This window comes from Borostomias antarcticus (assembly GCF_949987555.1).
Source record: "Borostomias antarcticus genome assembly, chromosome: 12".
NCBI classification, from domain to species: Eukaryota; Metazoa; Chordata; class Actinopteri; order Stomiiformes; family Stomiidae; genus Borostomias; species Borostomias antarcticus.
This window is the reverse complement of record NC_140245.1, coordinates 5,561,299-5,583,798: the sequence shown is the minus strand read 5'-3', so window position 1 is coordinate 5,583,798 and position 22,500 is coordinate 5,561,299. Positions and strand designations below refer to the sequence as shown.

General features: G+C 49.0%; 1 protein-coding gene across 1 annotated transcript in view; it reads left to right on the top strand.

Moving 5' to 3' along the window:
- The window catches only part of pde4ca (phosphodiesterase 4C, cAMP-specific a), a gene marked incomplete at both ends in the record, with an annotated part of 30,521 nt that overhangs the window by 4,360 nt on the left and 3,661 nt on the right, over nucleotides 1-22,500 (top strand). Inside the window, 6 exons of the mRNA XM_084447237.1 lie at nucleotides 18,200-18,382; nucleotides 18,669-18,710; nucleotides 19,009-19,045; nucleotides 19,232-19,305; nucleotides 19,483-19,532; nucleotides 19,806-19,918. Coding sequence (XP_084303363.1) covers nucleotides 18,200-18,382; nucleotides 18,669-18,710; nucleotides 19,009-19,045; nucleotides 19,232-19,305; nucleotides 19,483-19,532; nucleotides 19,806-19,918 — 499 coding nt within the window. The remainder of the gene's footprint in view (nucleotides 1-18,199; nucleotides 18,383-18,668; nucleotides 18,711-19,008; nucleotides 19,046-19,231; nucleotides 19,306-19,482; nucleotides 19,533-19,805; nucleotides 19,919-22,500) is intronic.

The window sequence follows — 22,500 nt, the reverse complement described above, 5'->3', positions numbered from 1 at the left end:
TCTCTCTCTCTCTCTCTCTCTCTCCCTCCCTCCCTCTCTTTCTGCTCTCACTCGTTCTCTCCCACCCCCCCCCCCTCTCTCTCTCTCTCTTTCTCCCTCTGGGAACACAGTGTTGTTTGTTGTTCCAGGCCAGGGTTTAGTCCCATCACTCCCTGGAGAGAAGAGAGGAGGAGAGAAGAGGAAAAGGATGGTCAATTTTGGCCCGCTGAGGGGGCTACACACCACTGGGGCCAACTCGTGGGATTAAAACAATCCTCTTTTTTCCTCCGTCATCCTTCCATCTTTCCCTCTTGTTTCCACTGCGGACGACTTTACTTTTCCAGTCTTTCGGTCTGACAGAGTGTGAAGGATTTTCTGGGAAGCCAGGCAAGCGCCGTGTCAGGTTCTGGGTTTGCAGCAGACAGGGACAGAGTCTGGACCCTATTTGGAGGAGTTTTTAGTTTCATCACTCTGGTCACCTGGAAGACCTCAGCTTGGTTGTTTCCTATTTAGGAATGAGGGGAGGAAGCACCCTGAGGAGGAGTTGGTCTTGGCCGCGCGGCGGAGAGCAGTGAGTTTACCCCGGCTCTGCTTCCTGACACGCGATCGCAGGGCCGGTTTGGTTTGGCTTGATTTAGCTCGACGCTCTGTCAGTAAGCTGGGATGGGGTCCCGACCGGCTCAATCACTTTGCGCCTTTTTAGAATAGAATAGAATGTTTATTTGCCATGTGTAAGTACAGATACAGGCACACTGGAATTCTTGTCATCACGTGTCCTTACAGTGTCTCATCAGCACTAATCAGTTCTTCATTCCAGCTTGACATTTTTTTAGCTGGGCTCTATGGAATCCGGTAAAGTCCACTGCCCGGTGAAGCCAGCTCGTGGACGTATCCTTACCCAAGATGCACTCTGCTACGGTAGCTGCTCGCTCCTGAATTTTTCTCTCTGCTGCTGGATTGAAGGACTTCATTAAACCGTCTCAGTCGTTTCAATCCCTGGAACTGCCAACTAGGACACGGCAGCGCTACAGTAGTACCGGTTACCTCATCAAGGCAGGGGAACCCAGCGGTCTGGTCCTGTGGTCGTGTCCTCCAGGGCTCAGGGGGGGCGTGTGCCAGCCTAGTGGAGGCTGGGAGGGCAGTAGAGAGGACAGGGAGAACTCAGCTGCCTCAGAATCTACGCTTCCGACCTGCAGGATACTGCTAAGAACATGCTGCTCTGTCCTGCCCTGACATCTGGAGGCCCCTGCTAGCGCTGGCTGGGCCAGCTTGCCGACGCTCTGAGTGCTAGCATCTCGGAGTAGTTATCCGCCACGATGATGAACTTCCCCAGGAAGGGGAAGTTCTCCCCGAGGAGACACTCCTGCATCGGGTAGGTAGCACTGCTGAGGGGGCATTAACCTACAAGGTTAGTGACCACAATGTGCCTGTTGGTGATATGAGGGAACGTTTGATTTGAATTAGAGGGTCAGCCGACAGCCGTGCATGATGTTCGGTACTGTGCTGTGCGGGTATGGATAGAGCTGAGAGAGGAATGCATAGTGGATGGTTAACATCAGGAAGTTCAAGTCTATATGTGATGTTGTACTATTCCAGTGGAAAAAAAAAATTTGTGACAAATCCTGATGTTGATAAGTTTGTGACCTTGTGATGTGGCTTGTATCCTTTGTTGTTTTGTGGAGCTGTGTGTGTGTGTGTGTGTGTGTGTGTGTGTGTGTGTGTGTGTGTGTGTGTGTGTGTGTGTGTGTGTGTGTGTGTGTGTGTGTGTGCGCGGACCAGGCCAGCCCGAGGCCAGAGGGGGTCGATGGGACAGGCTGTGTGTATTGATGTGCCACTTTGGGGGCGGGGCTACTGCCAAGCATAGTCACCACGATTAGACACGCCATGAGCTGACATGGAACACACACGCACACACACAGACACACACACACATGCCACAATGTTGTGAAATTATTCATAATCTGAAAACTGCCTCTCAGTTGCCAAAGACAGTTTAATTTTACCATTGCAGTGTAGGAAAGTTTTCCAATCAAGACACGTCTGTGAAAAGTTCCCTAAAATAGTAAACACTGTATACTTCCTGAAGGAAGTCCACCTTCCTGAAGGACTCACACACCTCCGCCTCAGATAGCTGTAGGACCGTGTGTTCAGGTTCCCTGTGGTCCATGGCTGGTAGGCTAATGTTAAGTACATTGAACCTCATATAGAAGGCGTTGAGCTTGCCTGCGAGCTCTTCGTCAGCTGCTGCAATGTCTGCTGGCTTCACTTTGTAGTTGGTGAGGGACTGTAGGCTCCACCACATGCTCCCGGTGTCCGTGCAACTGTTCGGGTTTTCCAGTCTGTCCCTGTGGTTCTTTTTGGCCTCTCTGATGGCCTTCTCCAGGGAGTATCTGCTGCACTTGTAGAGGTCTGTGTCGCCCGATTGGTGAGCAGTCATCCTCCCCTTCATTTGTTGTCCTGATGTCTTTGTTCATCCAGGGTTTCTGGTTGGGGAACACCTTGGATGTCCTGGTGGGATGCAGCTGTTAATGAGGTCCCTGGCGTGGTTGATGACAGATTGCGCGCATGCCTCCAGGTCCAGGGTGGATGTTTTGTAACCCTAGTCAGTATTGTCCATGCTTACTCGCAGTCTACCCTGGTTCTCCTCAGACCAGATTTGGTTATATCTGAGGGTGGGTGGAGTCATCTTCAGGCTCTTCTTGTGGGACACTCCTTTGTTGCCAAGGTGACCTAAGCAGGAAACACTGGAAATGAGGTCTTAAGTCCTGTAACGATGTCCTTCTCCTGGTAGCATCTCATCTCTTATTTGACTGGGCTGCAGGCGGTTGTTTTGACCCTTCAGTCACTTCCCTTGATGGTGGTGGTCTAGACTAATAATCTAGTCTATATCTATAATCAGATAATCTGACATCCGGCTAGTGTGTGTGTGTGTGTGTGTGTTTGTGTGTGTGTGTGTGTGCGTGAGTGTGTTCCTGTGTCACCCATTGCATGCGTGTGTTCTGTGTGACAAAGACTTCTTCTAGCTTATATCTGATATCAGTATAATATTCACCCTGTGCCTCAGATCAGGAACATCCTCCACCAGGTATTCCCAGAAGCCTTTCTACTTCAGTCTCTAGGTGGTCTCGCACTGCCAGACTTTCGAAGCATTTAGAGACTGACTCGTATAGTAACTCTACAGTCTAGGGTGAAGGCCTTCAGCTCAGCAACGCCTTCTGTATCACCCCCCATCCCCCCAGGTTTGTCACATGATCCTCCTCCTCCTCCTCCTTCTCCTCCTCCACTTCACAGCTGGTCCTGAGGAAGAGAAGACCGGTTGATATACAGTACAGATTTACGCTACCACTGTGGTTCAACTGCTTTCTTGTTTATTTTAGCCAAGAAGGCTTGCACCTATGAGGAACTTGCCTTGGTCTGTTGGTGCATGACAAAAATGAACATAGTGCAAGAACAAGAAATTCACAATTACTACAACCCCTCAACACACACACCACTGATGAGGACAAAGCAGCCTTTTACAATCCAGATGTGTTTGAATGACAACAGAGCGTCCAAAGAGCCAGTGCTGTTCTAACCATTCCAACGGTGCCCTGACACCATTCATCTACCCTCACTGACGCTGGCGTCAGGGCTGAGACACACACTCCTACATACACAGTACACACTCCAACACATCCAGACACACTCCTACATACACAGTACACACTCCAACACACCCCGACACACTCCTACATACACAGTACACACTCCAACACATCCAGACACACTCCTACATACACAGTACACACTCCAACACATCCAGACACACTCCTACATACACAGTACACACTCCAACACACCCAGACACACTCCTACATATACAGTACCCACTTCAACACACTCCAACACATCCAGACACACTCCCCACCATGGTTTATCAGAGCAGGGATGAACAGGCTAAACTGTCTTTTGATAATGTACTTTAGAAGGGGAGACTGGAATCAGACACTCACTATAGTCAGTAATAAAGACAAAGAGAGAGACAGAGAAACAGAAAGGGAGTGGGGGATGGAGGGATGAGATATGAGAGGGGGCACAGTAAGAACAAAAACAAAAGCTAAAGACAAATTTTCCCAAGGGGAAACTCCTTCATTGCAGCTGTACAAAATACATACAAACGCACGGTAAAAATAGTAAGGCAAAGACAAATACTTTTAATAATCCCCCGTAGGGAAATTCCTTCACGTTACAGTAGCTGTACATTAAATATTCATAAATAAAACATGGTAAAAAAAAAAGGAGTTAGGCTTCAGGATACTCGCGATGATGATGCGGCAGGAGTTCAGACGTGTGTGTGCTCATGCAGCTCAGCAGAAGGTAGACGCGTTATTCTGCCATCTCTGGATGGCCTCTGTCAGTTCAAAACATATCAGGACAACGTTAACTGTCATGTCCAAGCAACGTCTGAGCACCAAGACAATCTCCAAGCTGGCTCAGGTCCATGGCATCCCGCCAGTCGGCGAGGCCTTGAGGAGTCTGGTGGAAGCAGGTGGGAAGGACCTACGGAGGCTCTCCCTAGAGAACCGTGGCAGGAGCAGTCTGCAGCTGAAGGTACTCCTCTGGTGTCGTGAAGAGGGTAGGAGGCTTTGTCCATGATGATATAAAGTAAAGTAGACCCCCAACCCCCCCCATGCTAGGTCTGGGACTGAGGCTAAGGCCAGGGCCAGTGCTGAGCATGGGACTGAGGATGGGGCAGGGGCAGGGGCTGAGGCTGGGAATCGGTTTTCCGCTGGAGCGAGGTGCTCCTCTGCCTGACCACCAGTCTCATGAAGAGGGTGGGAGGCATTGTCCTTGACCCTCAAGCTTGGCCAGCGTTCAGAAAGAGAGGGTGACAGATAGTCAAGTGAGGTAAAACAATCACAGGACTCCAGCGCCAAGTGTCCCAGAGACCCTAAAATAACCCTCCCTCATTTTGGATGGTGCCCTGAGACAGTATAAAACAACAAACAGCAAAACTTAAGAAATTAAAATCACAACTGCAGCAGATTTAAATTAAAAAAAGAAAAGAAAGGCACAAATAAGAGAAATGCCACAAATGCCATACCTAACAAAGTCTGTCTGGATAAAAATATTTTTGGCTTTTTAAAGGTCTGATAACAGTCAGACCTTCTGACTGTTAACACTGGTGCAATGGTTTGAATATGGGGCTAGAGATTCTTCCACTATCGATCTGCACTGGGGCACTGCTGTGGCCCCACTGCCCGGTCCTCTTCCAGGACGTGGGCCATCGCAGGGGACCTGGGAGGCCGGGAGTGGCCGAGCAGGGTGAATCAGTGGCGGGAGGGAAGCAGTTGGCAAGCCGGGAAAGCGTCGTCGTCAGACGGGGAGAGGTCCAGAAGTCCATGGTCGCACAGGCGGTGGACTGGAGACTGGAGCCAGGACGCGGGAGGCAGGACGCGGCCGCGCAGCGACCAGCAAGCAGCAAAGCAAATGTTCAGTCAAGCAAAGCGAAAAAACGAGCGAACAGGTTCTCAGAACACGGAGAAGAATGCGGGAAACAAACCATTCAGCGCCGTTTTTTGTATTTGCACTGTTTTTGTAGCCTACTGTTTTGCACTGGCATGTCTTTGCACTGTCCTGTCCTGTCCCTGTCCTATGTCGTCTGCACCCTAGACAAATCCCTTGTATGTGTGAACTATAGCCTATACGTGACTAATAAACAGATCTTGAATCTTAAAGCACAGCGAAAGAGGAGCAGCGAAACTAAATTGTCAAAGCACAGCAAATGAAAGCAGCAACAACCCTTTCAACTATAAGGTTACACAGCGAAAAGGGTCAGCAAAACAAACTGGTCGGCTGAGTATAGACTACGGCGAATAGGAGCAGCAAACGAAATCGAAACGAGCAAAAGGAAAGAATTGGGATGCGTCGATACACTTAAAAGACACGAGAGAGAACAGGTCGATAGATGTCTACTGTGGATAATAGACAGGAAGCTGCACTGGTGCGCCAGGTTGAGTTGATTGGCAGAGTAGGGTATCAGTGACCAGGGGCCTCATTTATCAAAAAGGGTGTAAATTCAGGTGTAAAAAAAGGCGTACCTCAATAATAAATGAGGCCCCATGTGTATCAGATTTGTTGATGACAGAGTTGTGGTGGTGTCTTTCTCCTCCCGAACCTCTGTCATTCTAACGCTATTATAGACAGAGAGACAGAAGGGGAGAGAGAGAGAGGGGTGGAGGATGGAAAAAGGGGGGGCAGAGTAAGAACGAAAGCAAACGCAAAAGAGAGAGAAAGAAAGTGTCAAGTGATGTAACACAATCACAGGACTCCTGCAGTGCTAGCTAGCTTACACTGGGTCTTTGCTATGGGTCTGTGTGCGTCATTGCTCCATATCCTCTGCATGGTTGATTTCCCCAATCACTCCCAAAGCACCTTCGATCTGCACTGGGGCACTGCTGTGCTGAGGCCAACACCAACAGTCCCAGCCCGGCATCAACACACACACACACACACACACACACACACACACACACACACACACACACACACACACACACACACACACACACACACACACACACACACACACACACACTTTTACATCGGTCATGGTGTTTACAGGGCTGTTTGCTTCTCCCAGACTCGACCACCCAGCCTCGACTTCCTGAACTGACAGCTGCTCTCGCGGTTCTGGTACACGCAGCAGATCCGAGCTGGAGACCCGCGGAGATCTGTCACATGATGGATGAGATACTGCACAATAGACACTCTGGCTCCGATAGGAGGTTGGAGTGTGAAGTTAGAGATGTAGTGGAGATCAATGAGGTGCTGTCGTTAGTTCCCCACTAGAGGGCAGCAGTGGATTAGCATCGCAGTACAGACACAGGTTGGGCCTGCCAGGGGCTGGGAGAGCATTGCTGGATGATCTGAACACACACTTTCACAGTCTTACAAATATACAGACTTTCTTTTCTTCACACTCTCTCTTTGTCTCTCTCTTATCTCTCTGTCTTTCTCTCCTTTATCTCTCTCTCTGTCCTTGTCTCTATCCTAACTGGTACTAGCCTACAGGGCAATGAAAGGAACAGCTCCTTCCTACCTCCAGGCCATAGTCAAACCTTACACCCCCACCTAACCCTTACCCCCACTACACTGCTACCTTGGGGCGACTGGTTGCCCCATCACTCTGAGGCCCCTGCAGTTGATCAACACGGTCACGGCTCTTCTCTGTCCTGGCCTTGCAGTGATGGAATGAATTGCCCACTGACGTCAGGACAGCAGCGTCACTGCCCATCTTTCGCCGCAGGCTCAAAACTTCTCATCTCTTCAAGTTCTACCATAATCTTCCCTCTTCAGCAACTATTGTATTTTTTGTTTTCTATTCTTGCTCTTTGCCTTCAGCACTATTATGCTCTTACATGTAGTCACTTGTTTTAGAAAAGAGATGCACTTGTGAGTTCTGGCAAGTAGCAGTACATTGGCTTTTACTATGTTAAATGCAATTTCGATAAAAGCGTCAGCTAAATGACTGTAATGTAATGTCTTTCTCTCTCTCCCTTTCTCTGTCTTTCTCCGCTCCTTCTCTCGATCTCCTTTCTCTCTCTCTCTGTCTCTCTCTCTCTCCGTCTCTCTCCCCCTCCCTCTCTCCACCTCCCTCTCTTCCTCGTACGGTCAGACAGTGAGCCCTGCTGGCTCTGCTCCAGGTATGATACTGTGACGTATATACTGGGACTATGTATGCCAGAGCCTGGTCATACCCAGATAGAGTTACATGCATGTGTGCGTGTGTGTGTGGGTGTGTGTGTGTGAGTGTGGGTGTGTGTGTGCGTGAGATCCCCCTGGAAATCTACAGATGGCTACTACAGTGACCTTTGTGCAGGCCAAGGTTGACGTGCAGATGGTCCAGCAGGTTGGCTCACCATCCTGATGGAATTTGGTTTGTCTTCACTCCTGAGGACACAGGCTAAACAGGCATGGTGTTGTTACCATGGTGAACTACACTTGACTACACTCTAAAAGGGTACGATATAACAAAAAGAAGGAAAGGAAAGGCAAGTTTATTTGTATAGCCCATTTCAGCAACAAAGTGCTTCACATGAAACATTAAAAGCATCAAGACAAAGTGCAAGAAACACATAAAAGGTCATATAAAACAAAATGTAAAAAAGGACATTAAAACAAAATGCAGGAAAAATAAAATAAAGGAATAAAAGTTACAGTGCTGAGAAAAAAAGAAACTTCTGAGAAAAGGTTCCATGTAGAACCCTAAAGTTTCCAAAACAGAACCCCTTTCAGCTCAGTAAAATGCTACATGGTTCTTTCTGACCTGAAAAGGGTTTTATATGGAAACCTTTGAGAGGGTTCTTCTATTGTTAAATGGTTTGTAAAAATAGAAGAGCCCTTTCTTAGAGTGTACAAAGAACAAACCCACAGACACACTGTGTGGCCCCATCCTCCTCTCACCTGCTCCACTGCTGATTGGCCCAGAGCAGCGTTCTACAAGCTGAGGAGAGCGCTGACCAGACCCTATCACTCTCCTCACACTTCCTGCTGCCTGCAGCTCTCTGACGCAGGACGGGGAAGGGTGTGTGTGTGTGTGTGTGTGCAGGGCCGGCCCAAGGTTTTTGGGGGCCCTAAACAAAAAGGCTATATGGGGCCCTATGTTTTGGTTGTAAACCATGTTGGGGGTTATTTGCATACTTGCCCATGAGACCTCAACCATCGTGAGGATTGCTAAACAAAAGCAGGGGTCTGGAGGTCTGGGGGTCTGGGGGTCCTCCCCTAGAAAAACATTCTGAGACTGTTGTTTCCTGCATTCTGGTGACTTTTAAAGAATGAAAAGTATACTGCAGCAATATTAAGACATAGTAAGACATAACGCCAGGGGGAATAATAAATAATAATAAATAATAAAGGGGAATGCTAGACAATATGAGATAGCATTGCAGCAGTGGTAGCTTTCTGTGTGTTATCATACTATTAACAACACTATTTATTAATAGCCAAAACACCATGGAAACAATACATTTGGTGTAGCTACAGTATGTCACAATTTAAAATCCTTCTTCCTACAGTAGCTCCAAAATTAGGTTTAAGAATTTTAGAAAAATATATGACAACACATACTACATTTCATTGTTATGGTTGTGGGTACTGTTTATTATTGATTGGCACATTTAAAAATATATATTTTAGGTGGTGGTGGTGCGGGGAGAGGGAGGGGGGCTTAAACTGACCAGACGGGGCCTTAAACAAATGTTTACTTTGTTTGTACGGTCGGGCAAGCCCTGTGTATGTGCTCTGTGAGAAGATACTATGTCTCAGTATGTTTCCTGAGTCCTGTAGCCTCGGCCCCAGGACAGACCAGGACAGACCAGGACAGACCAGGGCAGACCAGGACAGACCAGAGCAGACCAGGGCAGACCAGGACAGACCAGGACAGACCAGGACAGACCAGGACAGACCAGGACAGACCAGGGCAGACCAAGACAGACCAGGACAGACCAGGACAGACCAAGACAGACCAGGACAGACCAGGACAGACCAGGACAGACCAGGGCAGACCAAGACAGACCAGGACAGACCAGGACAGACCAAGACAGACCAGGACAGACCAGGACAGACCAAGACAGACCAGGACAGACCAGGACAGACCAGGGCAGACCAGAGCAGACCAGGACAGACCAAGACAGACCAGGACAGACCAGGGCAGACCAGGACAGACCAGGGCAGACCAGAGCAGACCAGGACAGACCAAGACAGACCAGGACAGACCAGGACAGACCAGGACAGACCAGGGCAGACCAGAGCAGACCAGAACAGACCAGGACAGACCAGGACAGACCAGGACAGACACCCCTGCTACCCACGGCTGCGCTGGTTTCTGTGTGATGTCACAGACATGTCAGCTGTCAGCTTGAAGGTTGTCAAGGCCACAGAGAGCAGGGTCAGGTGACCAGGCTGCTGTTTGACAGTATCTTTAGTTGTCAGCTGTCTCCTGGTGTGAGCTGCTCTAGCCTTCATATTAACCTGGTAGGAACACGGAGGAGAATCAGATTATTTCTAAAATGTTTGGTTATTTAGGACATCCTTTCAACTTAAAAAAAATAAATAAATAAAAATCCTGGTTTACTCAGTGCATCTTTGATACATTTATCTTGACACACTGCGCAGACAACAGACCTACGCAATCCAGAACTGTCTCGGGAAGTCCATAACCGCGTAGCAGACTCCACAACTGTCTAGCACACTCCAGAACCATCTAGGGTAGTCAGCTTCATGTTATACAGCCCCCCTGGCCATCTCTGATCTGTGTGTGTGTGTGTGTGTGTGTGTGTGTGTGTGTGTGTGTGTATGTGTGTGTGTGTGTGTGTGTGTGTGTGTGTGTGTGTCTGTGTCTGTGTCTGTGTCTGTGTCTGTGTCTGTGTCTGTGTCTGTGTCTGTGTCTGTGTGTGTGTCAGGTCCTGTGCTGCGGGAGGTACTTGATATCCAATCATTGATTGCTACCTGTTCTGTTCATCTCCTCTTCCTCCCTCCATTCTCCCTCCACCCCCCCTCCTCTCCTCCTCTTCCTCTCCTTCCTCTGCTTTTCCTCCTCCCTCTCCTCCTCTCCTCCTCTTCGCCTTCCCCTCCTCTTCCTCCCTCCTTCCTCACCCCTCCTTTCCCGACCCCTCCTCTACATCTGGAGAGACTAACCTTAGTGTTCCCCAGGGGATGAGTATAGAGGGGGGAGAGACGAGACGGGGGAGAGTCTGGAGGAATGTTGTCGTCTAACGTTATCTGGACCAGATGCTGGCCCCGTCCCTGACCCAATAGGTCAGAGGGAATGACCTTTCCTTAAAGTGTGTCAGAGAGGGGCAGGGTCAGCAAAGGGTTAACATCTCAGCAAAAGCAGGAAGGGGTTAAATGTGTCGGGCTCTCCGAGGGGGCGGGACCTATGGACATGCCTCCTTTCTCAGCTCTGAACTCATGATAAAACCTGCTCCCTATCTAGCATGCACTCTCGCGCACACACACACACGCACACACATACACTCTACATCACACACATACGCACACACATACTGTAGACACGCACACTATCTCTCTCACCCACCCACACACCCATACCCACACACACTCACATATACACACTCTCTCTCTCTCTCTCTCTCTCTCTCTCTCTCTCTCTCTCTCTCTCTCTCTCTCTCTCTCTCTCTCTCTCTCTCTCTCTCTCTCTCTCTCTCTAACACACTTGCAGCGCAGCTCAGAGTCAGAGTGGCAGACTAATTGTGGAGCCGGAGCCCCTGCCTCCTCATCTGTGTGCCCAGGAGAGGAAGCCTGTTTTGGGGTTGGAAGACCAACAGCAAGGGGAGGCAACCAGCAGGTGGAGAAGAGGAGTGGAGGAGAGAAGTGAGAGAGTCAGTAAGAAGGAGCCACATGGGGACTGAGTCCTGTAACTCAGACGAGTAGAGGAATGGGCAGACAGAAAGAGAGATTCCTCAGCAGACTTCAACTATCCACAGACGGGCTTTGCTCCCGTCTCTTCACATGTATAGAATCAGGAGATGAAGAAAAACAGCTTAAAGGATAACGCAGACCTGACGCGAGGTGTTTAGATGTAGCTGCTGCCGTGTTTGGAGCCAAAAGTCGGAGCTGTTCTTTTCCGCGGGAGGGGATGATACCTCTGAAGAACTGGATACACGGAGAGACAGACAGAGAGAAAGAGAGAGGGAGAGACAGAAGCCGCTTGGGAGGAGAAGGGGAACGAACAGACAGACCAGAACAGAAGCGAGAGAGAGAGAAAGGGGGGGCAGGAATGAATGTGGCAACAAACTGTGGATTCTACATCTCTGCTCAGCGGCCCTTTAAAGTTGGTAACAGGCGCACCTCTGACTCGCCCCACGCAGTCAACCGCCCAGTAGACATCATCCGGAGACGCAGGTGGTAATGCCCTGATATTTTACTATACTCTTCAATACTACAAACTATAATCATCTAGTGTGGTCGCAGTACTACACTATACTCATCTAGTGTGATCTGTATTACACTATACTCTGTACTACACTACTCATGTAGTGTGATCTATGCATCTCAACTCTGTTGAGTTGTAGTTTTACAGTTGTGTTGAGCTGTGTAGAGTTGTATGAAGTTGTACAGTTTTACAGAATTGTGTGGAGCTGTGTAGAGCTGTAAAAAGTTGTACAGTTATGCAGAGTTACGTAGAATTGTGTAGAGTTCAGTAGAGTTTATAGAGTTCTGTATAGTTTCGAGTTGTGTGGAGTTGTACAGTATACAGAGTGAGGCGGTGAGTTGTGTAGTCGTGTAGTGTTGTGTAGTGTTATATATTTGTGTAGAGTTGTATACAAAGAGGAGGTTAGTTGTATAGAGTTTATAGAGTTGTGAATTTATGTAGAGCTGTGTAGTGAGTTGTGTAGAGTTGTATAGAGTTCTGTAGTGTTGTTTATAGTTGTGTAGAGTTGTACTGTATACAGAGAGGGGAGGGGACTGTACATACATCCAGATATCAGCCAACAGTCCTGTAAACTGTAAGTAAGACATCTCCCAGCATCTCCCCTCCACTACCAACTATAGGCTGAGCACACACACACACACACACACACACACACACAGCTGTGCTCACTGCAACCCTGTCCTCCGATTCCCATACTGGTAGCTGTAGATGTACCAGAGTACCTCAGCCAGAGGGAGGCTGAGGCCCTCAGATAAACCCATGTTTACATGACATCCCCAGCTCCCGTTCTCAGGCAGTGGCTTTGTTTATCAGATACCCAACAGGACATAGGGAGTGTGGGGCCAGTGTCATTATTACCCTCTTAAATGTCTGCCTGGGATGTAGACCTCTTAGAACATTCCACCCAGAGGAAGTCAACTTGAACTCTTTATCTTCAGCCTCTGAATGAAACAGAATTTGTGTGAAGATGATTTAGAAATCAGTTGCCTTCTCATTCCTTCATTCGGAGTCATTCAGTAATATCTTGAAAGTGAACAGCTTTGTGTGGAATCTCTCACGATAATTTGTTCACAGTCTAGCTCACAGGCTAGCTCACTGGCTAGCAAACAGTCTAGCTCACCGGCTTGCTGACTACCACACAGGCTAGCTCACAGGCTAGCTCACAGGCTTGCTTACTGACTACAGTACTGTACAGTAGGCCCAGCCTGGGGAGGAGGGATTCAAACCACCTGGACCACCAATCAGCTCCAACCGACCGACTCATGGACATCCACCATCTCTGACTCACAGTTTTGACAATACTCTGCTCAATTGCAGGTCAGCATGTGTTCTCTGGTCAGGATGATGGAGGGTTTATGTCAGAAGACTTGTCTTCTGTGGTTTTATGGTCCGGGGAGTTACGAGGAGGCAGCAGCTCGAGATATTAGGCCCATCACCTCCTCCCACAACGGGTAATTTTGCTCCTCCTACAGCTCCTACTTTTCTACCTCCTTCTCCACCTCCTTTTCTTCATCCTCCTGCTCCTTCAACTCCTTCTCCTCCACCTCCTCCTGCTCGTCCTTCTCCGAGGAGCACAGTGTTGGCGCATCCAGCAGCTGAGACCGGCTGGTTCATCTAAGACATGGAGGCTGAACATGATGTTCTTCTGAACGGGGTTTAGAGATGATGCCAGTCCAGAACGAGCAGTATTTTCTCTCTCCGTCTTACGTCAAGTCCTTGTGCATAACGTTGATGAAACATACCCAAACTACCGCAGCCCAAATGAGCTCAGTCCTGTGTACGAGGCAGCAGCCCATGGCTCCTCTGCTCCAGGTTTTCATGGAGAGATTTATGCAGGAAAAACAGTTGCATTCAGACACACATTATGATCAGATCGCTGTGTTTCGAGGAGGGAGGACAGGAGTCTCTTCCCAAATTGAATGTAAAAAGACAGACGGTTGGATCACCTGGACTCATCCCTACAGACGGTCCAGTCTGTTCTGTCTGCTGGACAACCTGTAGTCTAACTCTGCTCAGCGCAGAGCACATTTATATGGCAGTGAAGTGGGAACAATGATACGGAGCCCAAGGATTATCTTTAAATAAGACATTCTGAGAGACTCTTAGCTGTGTGTGCGTGTGTGTGTGTGGTTGCGTGCGTGAGTGTCTCTGTGTGTGTGTGTGTGTGTGTGTGTGTGTGTGTTGGAGTAAAGGTTGATTTATGTGCGGACTAGGGGAGTTAAGGGACTAAACTAGGGAGTAAAGGATTTTAGGTCGATGGCAGTTTTGGCGAGTCTTGTGTGTATGAGGTAACTGTGTGTGTGTGTGTGTGTGTGTGTGTGTGTGTGTGTGTGTGTGTGTGTGCGTGTCTGTGTGTGTGTGTGTGAGGGAGAGAGAGAGAGGAATAGAGAGAAGAGAAAGAGCGAGTGTGTGTGTGTGTGTGCGGGGGAGAGAGAGAGGTCGTGCGTGAGTGTGTGTAACTGAGAAAGAGACTGATCTTCATCTACAAAATGTCTTCCCCTCAGATGGTGAATCTAGGCTGGGGTCAGGTGTTTGAGAACCAGACTTCCAGAAACACCAGATTTCTAGGCATGAATTATGATGATATAGATGCATCTACTCACTCGTAATATCACTTCCACACTCACTCTCCTATGCTGGGTTTGATCTTGGGTCCTCTGACTTGCTAACGCACATGACAGCCTTACATAAACACCGCTTTAGCCAGCTACGCCACCGAAAAGCTAACGGTTCGATGGCGCGGGAGGCGGTATTTATACTTATTTGAGTGGGTATTTTTTGTTTTATTCCTGTCTGCATTGACGTGTGTATGTCTCTGTTCAAGTCTCAGACATTGTTGTCCTCCTGTGAAGAACTGCTACAATGACCAGACAGGCCAGTCAGCCAGACTGTGTTTGTGTGTGTGTGTGTGTGTGTGTGTGTGTGTGTGTGTGTGTGTGTGTGTGTGTGTGTGTGTGTGTGTGTGTGTGTGTGTGTGTGTGTGTGTGTGTGTGTGTGTGCATGAGTGCGTGTGTGTGTGTGTGGTGCGGGTGCTGGCGGGTATAGTGAGTGTACAGGTTGTGTAGAGCAGGGTGTTTGTATGAGTGTGGGTGTCTGTCTGGCTCCTGTCCCCCAGATAAGACTGACGCAGTTGAGACTTTGAGTGACGCAGGAGAGGTGTCAGGTAGCCGATCCTCTGACAGGACCCATCAATCACCCTGCTAGACCTGCTAGCCTAGCCTCTTCTCTAGTTAACACAGCTCCTCCCAGCCCTGCTAGCCTAGCCTCTTCTCTAGTTAACACACCCCCTCCCAGCCCTGCTGGCCTAGTCTCCTATCTAGCTAAACACACCTCCTCCCAGCCCATCTAGCCTGCCTCCTACACCCTGCTAACCTAGTTTACCTCATCCAATTCCACTGGCTGCTCTCTCTTTTAATTCAATTCAATTTTGGGCTTTATTGGCATGGGAAACATACGTTTACATTGCCAAAGCAAAAAATCACAAAAAAAGAAAAAATCACAAAAAATGTAAGTACAGTTAAAGATACTTTCTCTCTATCTCTCTTTCTCTCTCAATTCAATTCAGTTCAATTCAATTCAAAGGGCTTTGTCGGCATCGGAAACATAAGTTACATTGCCAAAGCAAGGGTGAAATTAAATAAAAAATGTACTGTAAGTACTATTAAAGATAAGGAGATGTGTAAACTCTCTCTGTCTCTCTCTCTGTCTCTCTCTCTCTCTCTCTCTCTCTCGTTCTCTCTGTGCCACCTGGTTCTTTTGCAGGAATGTGTGTTTGAGCAGCAGCAAAACCCGGTGTGACTGGTACTCTGTCTACGTGTCTTATAACTGGCTTCAGTGTGTGTTGGGTGACTGTGTGTAGGGTACCTGTGATTCCCCTATGGGCCTGCAGGGGCAGGAGAGACTGAGAATACTCAACCACTCACCTCCTCAGCGCAACATTGGCTAGTTCTGTCCGGCAGATTCAAGTATTAGTAGTATTTATTAGATCCAAGTAAGCATTTTAACTTTGGCGGTATGGTTCTGTTTCAGAAAGCTCTCTGCCTGGGAATGTATGAGCTTTACACGATCAACAACAATAATGACAGATGGAGTACTGTATAGTGGCTCTGATACTGTAGTACTGTGTGTGTGTGTGTGTGTGTGTGTGTGTGTGTGTGTGTGTGTGTGTGTGTGTGTTTAGGGTTTGGTTTAGTTTTTTTCTGGGGTTATAGGGTTAGGGTTATGGGGTTTGGTTAGGGTTATGGGTGAAAGGTTATGTGTGTGCTGTTTAATGCTGGGACACACACATCAAAGTATTTCTCTTGTACTGTACATTCTGACCGTGAGATGACTCTGTATTAGCAAGAATGAGGTGTGTATTGTGTGTGTGTGTGTTTGTGGGTGGGTGGGGGGTGGGGTGGGGTTCAAAAAATGCCTGTGCTTGAGGCTTGTCTCCCTCCTTTGCCCCCCTCCCTCCCTCCATCTCTCCTGTGAGGGTATTCCCGCTCTGACGGTGTGTGTTCCTAAATATAGACCATCTCCTGAGGGGAGGACTGGCAGAGGAGACAAAAATAGATTCTCAGGTGGAAGACTCTCTCTCTCCTCTCTCCATCTCTCTCTCCCTTCCCCAGTCTTTCTTTATCTCTCTTCCTCCATCACGACCCGTACATGAATATGCATGAGGGTTCTATTTGAAGCCGATGCCAGGCTATAATTAGTCCATCGAAACCCCACCACACACACACACAAACACACACACTTCCTCTCTCCCTCTAACTATAGCACTATCTGTCTATTGAATGGAGAAGGATGGTGTTATGTAACACCCTGTAACACACCACTGTCTCCTCCTCATGCTCCCAGGAGAGGGGAGGGAGGGGGAGAGGAGGGGAGAAGAGAGGAGGAGGAGGATGAGGAAGGGGGAGATGGATGAATGAAGATAGCTGGTTAATCACACTGTGATGTGTTCCAATATTGTAGCCTGGGCTCTTCAACTATGCCTATACAGTGCTTTGTTGTCAATAAATATCATCATGCTCCTTGAATTAGAGGTTTTTATTTAGCCAGTGTGACACACTGACGTGAGCATAGGCTATTATATTTACTGTGCAGCAGTAATTTTATTAACGCGTTTAACGTTACCTTCAGTTAACACAATGTTCTACCATCAACCCCCAGCAGACCTCAGCACGTGAACATCATCATCATCATTAAATTAGTGTTATCGCAGGTGTTATTGCGTGAGTTTTATATCAACAGTTTAAAGGATGGATCAGCTCTGGTCCAATCTCTGAAGAGAAATAGTTTAGCGAACGCGTTGTTCCTGTCTGAATTCATCAGAGGCAGGAACACGCAGCCCATCAGAGGCTCCGGTGTCAGGGAGAGGTTGTGGGAAACGGAGGTGTAGATCAAGAGTGAAACGTGCCGAGCCTGAGAAATACCTAAATGCCGTTATTTGGTTTTATTTATAGTCGGCCGGGATCGATCGGGTCTCTCTACCTCCAGCCCGTATGGATCTCATGCCCATCGATGCGGGAGCGCAGTTTTTTCTTTTTTTCTTTTTCAGCTTTCTCTCGGTACGGTAACGCTATTTTTAGCTCTCTCGGTAGCCTACTATAACGTTATTTTTAGCTCTGCGCGTGTCCCCCGCATCACTGCAGCCGTGCAGACCATCGGGCCAATCACCGACGAGCCTTGCTCTCTCATGCGTTCCAACAGTCTACTCTAGCGACCTTATCTCGTCTCCCTTTCCACATCTCCTAGTACTCACATCCCTTCACGTACATGTGTGTGTGTGTGTGTGTGTGTGTGTGTGTGTGTGTGTGTGTGTGTGTGTGTGTGTGTGTGTGTGTGTGTGTGTGTGTGTGAGAGAGAGAGAGAGAGAGAGTGCTATAATTTATGTTTGGGGGTTCCACTGGCCTCAGTTTGCTCTAAGAGGAGAGAGTGGACAGAGAGAGAGAGAGGGGGCTTGTAGCGGTGTGGAGGGAGGTAGGGTGGCTGGTTGTCTGGAGGTGTGGTTGGTACATCAGGGGTTAACCTTGTGTGTCCGGTGGTGGTGTGTGAACTGATGTTAGAGCAGACATTTCAACTGCAAGAGATGCTAATCTAGTGACTGATAACCTTCTCTTCTCTCTGGACCACAAGGGTGGGTAACTATCTACTCTACTGGCAAACTTAGCTCACTCCTGAACACGGTTTTGATGTACTTTGAAACTGTCAGTAAAGTGTATGACAATGTCTACTCAACAACTCTCTTCCTCTCTCTCCCGCTCTCTCTCTCTCCTCCCCCCTCCATCTCCCCCATAGTTTCGATATGGAGAATGGTCTGTCAACGGGTCGCGACCCCCAGGCGAGCCCTGGGTCTGGCCTGGTCCTGCATGCCAACTTCCCCCACAGCCAGCGGCGCGAGTCCTTCCTCTACCGCTCCGACTCGGACTTTGACCTCTCACACAGAGCGCCATCCCGGACCTCCTCCAATGCCAGCGACCTGTGAGTCCCACCTCTACTCCCCCCTAACACACACACACACACACCTATCCTCAAACCCCCACCCCACGATCTTACACAGTCAGGAAATTAGAGACACTTTCTTTTTCTCTTTTTTACTTTTTGATTTTACATTCAACCCTAGAGCAGGTACCCCCCCCCCGCCACACACACACACACACACACACACACACACACACACACACACACACATCCTCCCACCCGCCTGAACACCTTAGTTTGTGATTGGTCAGTTGCAGGTCACCAACTGTCGCCTCTGTTTTTGAAGGGAGGAGAGCTTGAAGCACTGGGAGGTCACCTGGTTGTCTCGGTGAGAAGAACATGACACTGAACCCTGACCCCTCACCTCCGACTCCTAGGCCTATCCAGGCCCTACATCCTCCCTGTCCAGTTGTCAGAGCCAACCCCCCTTCCCAGTGACTACAGAAGTGTATTAACCCTCTGGTTAACCTCCAGTCACCCTGCCTTCACCCTCTCCTTCTGTCTCACCCTCTTTGTACCTGGGGTACCTTCTTCATGCTACGTTGGTGGTGGTCATTTATTTAACCTCTCTGAATGTTGATCGCTCCTACAGTATTTCTCTGAATGTGCCTCTGTCTCCTCCCCAGACACGGAGAAGACATGATAGTGACACCCTTCGCTCAGGTGAATCCTTGGGGCTGTGACAACCATGTGACAACCTTCATTCTCCTCACTTACTAATAATGATCTAGGGCTAGAGTGGTACCTGGGTAATCTCGGGTACAGAGGGATCTACCTGGGTAATCTCGGGTACAGAAGGATCTACCTGGGTAATCTCGGGTACAGGGATCTAACGCAAGTCTTTTGTAGGTTCTGGCCAGTCTGAGGACGGTGAGGAACAACTTTGCAGTGATATCTCACCAGCAGGACCGGCCAGCCAGCAAGTAGGTCCTTCAGATCTTCCCCTTGACTTCCCTCATATAGCCATCTCACTCTATCTCTTTGGAGCTATAGACTCGCTCTAAACTCTGACTTGTTGTTGTTGTTGTTGTTGTTGTTGTTGTTGTTGTTGTTGTTGTTGTATGGAACTATGGACTGAGGGTGTGATTTTCTGTCCTCAGGAGACCATCTGGCAGTATCCCTCCCTCTATGACCAAGACCACCCTGGCAGGTCAGTGATCTATACTCTACATGTTGGCCAATCGTTGTCTGAACGTTGGCTAATCGTCTGAAAGTTTTCATGTGGCTGTGACTTGGTCATGACATGGTCGTAACTTGGTAGTAACTTGTTTGTGATGTGGTTGTAACTTGGTTGTAACATGGTCGAAACTTGGTTGTAACTTGGTTGTAACTTGGTTGTGACGTGGTTGTAACTTGGTTGTAACATGGTCATAACTTGGTTGTGACGTATTTGTAACTTGGTTATGACGCGACCGTGTTTAAGAGGAGCCCCAACAGCAGTTGGCTGTGGAGACGCTGGATGAGCTGGACTGGTGTCTGGAGCAGCTGGAGACCCTGAAGACCAGACACTCTGTCAGTGAGATGGCCTCCAACAAGGTACAACACACACACACACACACACACACACACAGGCCGTTTTTCTCATTTCATTGAGATCAGTGTTGATGACTCTCATGTTTGTAATACATACATGTAAATAAAGACCCTTTCAATTGAACCAATGGAACTTTCAGTCAAAAAGGCAATGACTTCTTGGTCCAAGTAAAGTGCACTGTAAACTGTAGTATTATTGTTTATGAACATTCCATGAAATGGTCAATATTTAGTTAGATTGTAACATGTCTCTTTGGTAGTGCATCTCTGATTGCAAGCCAGACTAGAGAGGCTGAGCCCAGGCAGGGAGGAGGTTGAGGGTTGGGGCTGATGGCTCTGAGCAGCGTGGCCTTCTGCTCCACCAGTGATCAGGAAGGAAATATGAATGAAATCTCTCCATCCCTCTGAGGGCTCAGCGAGTGAATCCCATCCCCCCTCTGCCCCCCCCCCTCCATCCCCCATTCCTTCATTCTCCATCCTCTCCTCCATCCTCCGTTCCCTCCTCCATCCCCCTACAGACCTCCACTCCATCCTCTGCTTATCCCTCTCTCTCTCCTCCTCCTCCTCCTCCTCCTCCTCCTCCTCCTCCTCCTCCCCTCTCTCTCTCCTCCTTCTATCCCTCTCTCTCTCTCTCCTCCTCCTCCTCTCTCTCTCCTCCTTCTATCCCTCTCTCTCCTCCTCCTCCTCCTCCTCCTCGCTCTCTCTCCTCCTCCTCCTCCTCTCTCTCTCCTCCTTATCCCTCTCTCTCTCTCTCCTCCTCACATTTCTCTCTCCCCCTATCCTCTTCTCAGAGTGGAGTTCTCAGCTCTTGTGTACTGTGATAAGCCCACCCACGCAGGAGCCACGTGTGCAGGCTGTACACATACACACACACGCTACACGCCGCACGTGTGTTTGAATGGCTGCACCCCCCACTGCAGCAGATCAGTCAATGGAGGCAAACTCAGTGAGGCGGAAAAATCCATGCTGCTGCATGCGTGTGTGTGTGTGTGTGTGTGTGTGTGTGTGTGTGTGTGTGTGTGTGTGTGTGTGTGTGTGTGTGTGTGTGTGTGCGTGTGTGTGTGTCCCTGAGAGCACGGGATACTGCCTGGCTCAGATGCTTCTGCGTCAGCACTCAGTACTTTTCCTCAATGAACATTCCTGTTTGTTTGTATCTGTGACATCAGTGCGATGCTTCTCCCCGTTGGCTCACCTTCCTTGAACATCTGAGGTCTATGTTCTTGGTTTGTAGCCTATCAATTTGGGAATTTGACATCACAACAACTTTCCATTACTACATCACTTTTTTGTATGTTGATATTTCAGCACTTTCACTCAGAACAATAGAACATATTCTTTTCACAACAGAATTTGAGTTTTGCTCTCGGCGGCGTCACCTCTCATCATCTGTCCAGTGATTGAGATATTTAGCTGAATCTTCTCCAGCAGATGGCATTTTTACTGAATGTCCACATCTTGGTACAGACTGTACTTTTTCATGAATGAGATTCTGCCGCCCATTCATCCAGCGCTCTTCCTCTCGTCAGCATCATCCCCCCGATGCACATGGTGCTCCCAGCCTCCCCTGCCTCCATCCTGCCCAGCCCCCGCCCCCCTCTCCACAACCTGCTCCAATCAGCTCCTCTCCTCTGCCCTAGCCTCTCCGCTGCAGCAGGCAGCCGATTGGCTGGCCTCCTCGGGGGGGGAGGGGCGGCGTCGGGAGCCCCGTACTCGTGCTGCTCTGTGTTTACAATCGCGGCAGCTGGCAGAGTGGTGGAGGGGAGAGCGCGAGCGGCAGGCGCGAGTCTTATCTCTCTGGCACGGCGTTCCCGTTCTCCGCGGATTCTCCTCGGTCTTCCCGGTCAGGAAGGCGACGTCGGTAGCTCTTCTCCGGAATCCTCGCTAGTTGTCTGCTCGCAGCGGTAACGCTACCAGGGCGCTCGGGCGAGAAGAGCAGGTGCACACGGTGCCGGGACCGTGCTATTGGACCGCTGCGTTATCTTTCATTCCTACTCTTCCATGCTTCATTTTGAGCTGAAATGCCAGAGGCGAATAACTTTACCTCCGAGTCGTGGATGAAGCTGCAGGTGAGGAAGATGGGGAGGAAGAGGAGGATGAGGAGGGGGGATGAATTAATAATTAGTTAGTATAGTGTGTGTGTGTGCACGTGTGTGTGTGATTGTTTGAGCGCAGTATAGCTATGTATAGACTGAGTGTGTCTGCGTGGGTGGATGTCCTCGTAGCAGACTCTGTTGTAGGGGTATCATCTCTTCCTCTGCTGAGCACGCGTGTGCGTGTGTGCGTGCGTGTGTGCGTGCGTGTGTGTGTGTGTGTGTGTGTGTACAGTATGTGATTATGTAACACAAAGCTGACTTCTTAGTCTGCACTCATCATAAAGGGCAGACCCCCCTGATGTCTCCGCTGTCGCACGGCGGGACCTCTCTCTCTCTCTCTCTCTCTCTCACACACACACACAAAACACACATGTTCATACTCACAGTTCACACAAACACACATTAATTCATACTCACACACATTCTCTCCCTTGCAGCTTAGATGTGATGACCCTGTTAACAAGAGGACACATGAACACATCACGCTGCTTC